This window comes from Micromys minutus (genome assembly GCF_963924665.1).
Source record: "Micromys minutus genome assembly, chromosome: 4".
NCBI classification, from domain to species: Eukaryota; Metazoa; Chordata; class Mammalia; order Rodentia; family Muridae; genus Micromys; species Micromys minutus.
The window spans coordinates 24,830,877-24,837,711 of record NC_137973.1 but is presented as its reverse complement, the minus strand read 5'-3'; the positions used below and the strand labels follow the sequence as shown (position 1 = coordinate 24,837,711).

The window sequence follows — 6,835 nt, the reverse complement described above, 5'->3', positions numbered from 1 at the left end:
GCTCAGGGGTTAAGAGCACTTGTTACTCTTTCAAAGGACCCAGGTTTCATTCTCCTCACCCAAGTTACAGCTCTGGGGGGGGGGGGGGGTTCCATAACTTCCATTCCATGGTATCTCGCTTGTGCCCTCTTCTGGTCTTTATAGGCACTGCAGAGATGGTGCACAGACACAGGCACCACCATACATCAAAAAGCAACACTCATGCATCTAAAATAATAACATAAAAATAGCTAGAGAACTTCCACAGTCGCTCCTTGCTAAGAGTCCCTTCCCGGGGAATGAAACCTTTTCGTGTGATTTCTACCTCTCCTGCAGCACCCCTAGCTGCTCCCCTGTACCCCACGGAGGAGGTAGTCCTCCAGCATCACACACATGCTCTTTCTGTAATCCTGGAGTTTGGAGTACTGAGGGTGCCCCATCTCAGCCTTCTCCTAGTCTCTTCCTGGATGTCAGTTTCTGCTCTGAGCCAATCACCTACCCAGGCCTTTTTCCGGTGCTTTGTGCCAGCCAGTCCTGCATCCCACATCCCCAGCTGTTGACATTTCCATGCCATTGCTCAGGGGATGAATAAAGGGCCCCTGTTACCCAACAATAGTGGAGAAGACAGGGACAATAGGAAATTGTGTTTCCAACAGGGTGTGGACAGAAAAGGAAAGGACAGACAGACAGAAAGGGTCAGGGTTCTGAAGCAGACGGACATCCTGAAAATCTGACTCTCATCTTGAAAGGCCAGATGTAGCCTGGCACGGAGGGCACAGGTGAGGGCTTTGCTTGGGGGAAGGGCAATTCTGTTGTTTGGATGGGGTCCATATGGAAATACAGAGCTGAATTCACACGTAGGGTTCATCCCCACCCCTTCTGGCCTGGCACCTGGTACTTACAGTCAGTCTGTCCCACCCCTGGTCTAAGGACAGGAGAAGTAGCAAGGCCTGCTCTCCAAACTCTTAGGTAATCACACGGATTGCTTTACTCTGTCCCTCACCATCCCAACCAAAGTCTTGTCCTGGCCCCAGGACATCAAGTGCCATGGCTTCAGTCACAGTTGGCTTAACTGGGAGAACATAGGCCTCAGTGCCTTGGATTCTTTGAGCGCAGGAAACAAATCTCTCTAGAACAATGTCAAAGGAGCCACAGCCTTGATCAGATGCCCAAGCCCTGAGGCTTTGGGGGTCCTTTGAACCGCCAGGATCCCTAATGCACACCCCCACTGCAATTTCTCCCTTCTACAGGACAGGAAGCTGCTGAGAACTGCTCCCTTTGCCTCCGAGGAGAGATCATCTTGCAGGTAGGCAATGGGCTGCCGGCTACTGTGTTGTTTCTTTCTGCAAGGGGTGTAGAAACGTTAAATGTGTGCTTCTCTTGAAATGCAGAACTTCTCTTGAAATTAGAACCAGTGACTAAGAGCTCAAACTGGTACGATCTGGATTCAACCCCCAGTCAATCCTCCTCTCATAGCGCTGTGTCGGCTCCTGTGGTATTTATTGGGGCCTCCCTGGATAGCCGGAGGAGCCAGAATTTCTGAAGTACACAGTAAAGTGTCTACGTCAGATTGGACTTTAAACATGTCTGTGGTAACTTGTCCTGGATCGAGCTCAGCCCATTTTTATTGTATTTTTGTTTGTTTTTAATGTATGGTGTGCTTGTGCCAAGCCTGTGTGAATGGGGTCAGAGAACAAGTGTGGGAGTCGTCGGTTCCTTAAAGCGTATGAGTTCCTAGGAAATGAACTCAGGCTTGGTGGGAATCTTTATACACTGAGCTATCTTGGCAGCTCCTAAACAGAAAGACCACTCTTATTTACCACGTTGTCCCACACACTTTTATTTTTAATTGAGGGTCTCTCTGTGTAGCCTTGGTTTTCCTAACCTGTCTATATAAACCAGGCTGGCCTCGAACTCTGAGATTCACCTGCCTTTGCCTCCAGAGTGTGCTACTGCAGAACATTCATTTTTATTATTGGAAGTTTCTTTTTAATTGTGCATGTGTGTGTGTGTGTGTGTGTGTGTTGGTGTGGGCATGTACTTATAAAAGTAGGTATCCTCACAGTCCAGAAGAGGGTGCCAGATTCTCTGGACCCGTGACCAGCTTGGCATGGGTGCTCCAACCCTTAGCGAAAAGATGAGGGATTTTTGTTTTGGTTTGGTTTGGGGTTTTGTGGGGGTTGGGTAGGGGGCTTGTTTGGTATGGGTGCTCCAACCCTTAGTGGAAAGATGACGGATTTTTGTTTTGTCTTGTTTGTGTTTGGTTGGTTGGGTTTTTTCTTTCTTTCTTTCTTTTTTCTTTTTTTTCTTTTCTTTTTTTTCTTTCTTTCTTTCTTTTCTTTTTTTTTTTTTTTTTTTTTTTTTTTTTTTTGAGATAGGGCTTCTCTGTGTAGCACTGGGATTCTCTCTGTAGACAAGGCTGACTAGCCTGCCTCTGTCTCCCAAGTAATGTGATTAAAGGCATGTGCCACCACCACCTGGCAGGAAAGTTCTTAATGTAACTAACCTGTTTCTTTAGCTACAAGCTGGTCTTTAGGACCCAGTGCATTGGATACTCTTCAAGATCTTTCTTTACCATTCCTTCTTCCCTGATTGGTTAACGTTAATTCATAGCAATGCACACATAGGTTGGCCCCAACTCTGTACTCTATAGCACGTGTTACACATCAGGCACTGTTCTGAGAGTTTTACAAATACATGATTAATTCAGTTAATTCTTGCAACTGTGAAGTCCAGTGTGTTAGTTATGTTTATTGTTGCTATGTCCAAAATAGTCAACAGAAACAGCTTAAAGAAAGATTGATTTTGGCTCACAGTTCCTTGTAGGATGGTCTAATAGCAGTTCTCACCAGGACGGTCCAGGAAGGGAATCCTGAGCCTTGACCCATTTTCTCCTTTTCTGTTCATTCTGTCTGGTGCTCCTGCCATGGGAAGGTGTTGCCCACATCCAGTGGCCTCCTCCCCTGCTAATTCTCTCTGGCTACATTCTCACAGGTGTGCCCAGAGCTTTGCCTCAAAGTCTACTAAGTAATTCTAGGTCCTCTCCGGTTGGCAATGAGGACTGGCTACACTGGCAGGATGCTACAATTATTACTTTACTAAGACACTGAGGCTGAGGTCAAACTACGCCTTTAAGGCTATGCAGTTAGCATGTAGAAGAGCCTAGTTTATAAAGTAAATAAAACAAGGGGTCATCTGTTCTTCCAGAGATCCTGAGCTCAAATGCCAGCAACCACATGGTAGCTCACAACCATCTGCAAGGGGATCTGATGCTATCTTCTGGTGTCTGAAGAGAGTGATGGTGTACTCATATACATAAATCATTAAATAAATCTTTTTTTAAGATAGGAGCTACCAAAAAAAAAAAAAAAAAAAAAAAAAAAAAAAAAAAAAAAAAAAAAAACTAAAACCAACCAAACGAACAAACAAAAAACAGGGTAGGATGGGGAGGAGACTCCACAGCCCAGACAGACAGCTGCAATTTACACTGTTCCTGTAACTCTATGCATTGTAGGTTCCGGAAAACCCTAGTGACGCAGCCTACCCAGCATGGGAGTTTAGGTGATAATAAAGGTCTGAGGAAAAAGTTCCCCATTTGCTCCAGGAGACTTCATATGTCACAGGGAGACAGACTGGAGAGAGGGAAGGTCTTCCAGAGGTCAGGCCCAACTTGATGTCTCTCAATCCAGGGTACCTGGACTCCAGTAGAGTCAGGAGTCAGATAGAGAAGACATCATAGACAGCGGGGGGGGGGGGGGGGGCTGGATCCTGGAGCCTTGGAGGTGAAGGACTTTATCAGAGGCATGAGAGGGGCTGGGGAGAGCACCCCCCTTCCAAGCAGGAGAAATCATATTTAATTTGGCTCTGGGGTAGAAATTGATGCTGGCAAATGAATACAGAGATCCAAACCCCAATGGGAGGCCTGGGAAGTAGGTGGGATCAGAGAGGAGATGCTAAGTCAAGACTTGCTAGCTGAGCCTATCATCAGCCTGTTGGCTTGTTGGCTTGCAGCTCACAAATGTCTCCATGCACCCAGCAGGAAGCTGACCCTCATCTCTGCCCCGTCCCCATTCTTCCCTTCAGTACTAAGGTGTGCCCATCACCTGCGCCCTGCAGACAGTGCTTGGGGACACCGCCATGCCAACCGGGATCGCTCTCCCTGCGTTCTGCTGCCTCCTTCTCCCCTGGGCCTTCACCAGCTTTCACAAAGCCCTGGGGAATCCAGGTAAGACCCTAGCCCAGCCTCCAACCAGGACACTGGGGTAGGGGATCAAGGGATGGAGGAATAAAAGGGGCAGACATTGAAAGTTTAGGAAGTGAGAATCAGTGGGGAGAGGTAAGGATGAGCCCAAGGAAAGCCTCTGGGGTCTAGGTCTGATTGGGCACTTGGGGCAGGGAAGATATGAAGCCTGCCACTGTGGCCCCTCTGCTCAGCCCCCCATCCGGGTCCCCACTACCTCCTGCCCCCCATCCACGAGGTCATTCACTCTCGTCGTGGGGCCACGGCCACACTGCCCTGCGTCCTGGGCACCTCGCCTCCCAGCTACAAAGTACGCTGGAGCAAAGTGGAGCCCGGGGAGCTCCGGGAAACGCTAATCCTCATCACCAACGGACTGCACGCCCGGGACTACGGGCTCCTGGGAGGGCGCGCCAGCTTGCGGAGGGGGCATCGGCTGGACGCCTCCCTGATCATCAAGAACGTGCGTTTGGAAGATGAGGGTCGGTACCGCTGCGAGCTCATCAATGGCATCGAAGACGAGAGCGTGGCGCTGACCCTGCGTCTGGAGGGTGAGCTCTTCTGCGCGGGCACTGGGGTTCCCTAGCTGTATGGGGAACCTCACCTCTGTCGCTCTCCCCTGCCCGCGCTCCCCGCCGTACCCAGCCACCAGCCCAAGCTCTCCGTTCTTCAGGTGTGGTGTTTCCGTACCAACCCAGCCGGGGCCGCTACCAGTTCAATTACTTCGAGGCGAAGCGGGCATGTGAGGAGCAGGATGGACGCCTGGCCACTTACGGCCAACTCTACCAGGGTGAGCAGCGGATCCCCGGCTGGCAGTCCCGACTGCACGCAGTCCGGGGAGGGCTTGCGGGGAGGTAGAGTCTGGCTTGCGCCAGTGACTCCCGTCCTCCCCACCCTCTCCACCGCCAGCATGGACCGAGGGACTGGACTGGTGCAACGCCGGCTGGTTGCTGGAGGGTTCCGTGCGTTACCCTGTGCTCACCGCGCGGGCTCCGTGCGGCGGCCACGGGCGGCCGGGCATCCGCAGCTACGGGCCCCGCGACCGCAGCCGCGACCGCTATGACGCCTTCTGCTTCACCTCGGCCCTGGCAGGTGAGCCAACGGCGGGCAGGAGGCTCGGCCTGCTGGAAGGTTCCGAGTCTGGGCCAGGAGGGTGGACTCGGCCGGGCTGGGAGAAAGGACCTGGGAGGTGGCTTGAGCTGGACTTGAAGGCGGAGCAGAGGCTGGTCAGCTCCCAGCGTCGTGGGCGTGGCCTGGAAGAAGAGTGGGGCGGGGCCGGGGCGGGGCCCAGTGGTAGAGGAGTGGGGCGGGGCGAGACTGGGGGCGGAGCCCAGTGAAAGAAGCCTGGCGGAGAGAAAGGGTGTGGGCGGGGTCTGATGTGGCGGGAGCATCCCAGACAACTTTCCTCTGCACCATCCTGTGAGGGGTTCTCCTGCTGTCATTTCCGGCCGGGTTCCAGTCCCAGGCCAGCTGCTCTGGGCGCAGCTCACCCGCTCGTGTTTCCAGGCCAGGTGTTCTTCGTGCCCGGGCGGCTGACGCTGTCGGAAGCCCACGCGGCTTGCGCGCGGCGCGGGGCTGTAGTAGCCAAGGTCGGGCACCTCTACGCTGCCTGGAAGTTCTCGGGGCTGGATCGGTGCGACGGAGGCTGGCTGGCGGACGGCAGCGTTCGCTTCCCCATCACCACGCCGCGGCCGCGCTGCGGGGGTCTTCCTGACCCCGGGGTGCGTAGCTTCGGTTTTCCCCGGCCCCAGCAGGCGGCCTACGGGACCTACTGCTATGCCGAGTAGACGAGCACTGCCCTGCCACGCGAGACAGAGTGGCGGGTCCCCTCTGGACAGACGAAGGCCGAACCCCCATACCTGCCTTCCCAGGCCAGCGCCGTGCACCTGGGTAAAGGGGCTTCCTGGACATTAACTGACATAATAAAATAACATGGCACCGTCTATGTTCGATAAGCTGTAGGGCTGGGAGGCTCTGGAGTACGTGTGTGAGAGAGTCTGGAAGTACCTACTGCAGGCCTACAATCTAGAAAAGAGGCTTTATTACATTTATGACTCAGCATTATACTGGGTTCGTGATTAAAGAGCACCCACAGCACGAAGTACCGTGGAGAGGAATTCTCAGCAGGCCTAGCCATCTACTCGGGAGAACCCAGGCTGCCCTTATGTCTAGTCAGCCACCCAAAGGTTTCTTACTCAAAATTTCCAGTAGCACTCCAAACATCCAGAACTGTTTGGGCCCCACAAAACAAATATTCAATGGGTCTAAACTCATTTATAAACGTATGTAGGGCTTCCAAGGTCTGCTTTATTTAGTTTATCAATTTTATTTATTTTTAGACAAGGCCTTTCAATTTTTCCTTGACTGTCCTGGAACTCCCAGTATAGACTAGGCTGGCCTTGATTCACACAGATCAGTCTCCCACTACCTCCGAAATGCTGGGATCACATCCAGCTAACGTCTACAATTAAAGACAGGAAATTCTGTGTGAACTGAGAGCTCAGCAAGCTAACTTGATGCTCTTCCAGAGGACCAGGACCCACAACCATCTGTAACTGTAATTCCAGGGAATCCAACATCCTCTTCTGACCTCCACAGGCACCAGGCAGACACACCGTG

General features: G+C 52.3%; 1 protein-coding gene across 1 annotated transcript; it reads left to right on the top strand.

The window, feature by feature from the left end:
* Nucleotides 1-677: 677 nt before the first annotated feature.
* HAPLN2 (hyaluronan and proteoglycan link protein 2) lies at nucleotides 678-6,003 on the top strand (the record flags this gene model as incomplete). The annotated part of the gene is made up of 7 exons (XM_080916241.1): nucleotides 678-758; nucleotides 1,230-1,285; nucleotides 4,063-4,204; nucleotides 4,414-4,767; nucleotides 4,890-5,006; nucleotides 5,126-5,308; nucleotides 5,723-6,003. Exons 3-7 carry the CDS (start codon nucleotides 4,117-4,119, stop codon nucleotides 6,001-6,003), a joined length of 1,023 nt encoding a protein of 340 aa, XP_080772367.1. The 5' UTR covers nucleotides 678-758; nucleotides 1,230-1,285; nucleotides 4,063-4,116.
* Nucleotides 6,004-6,835: the final 832 nt, after the last annotated feature.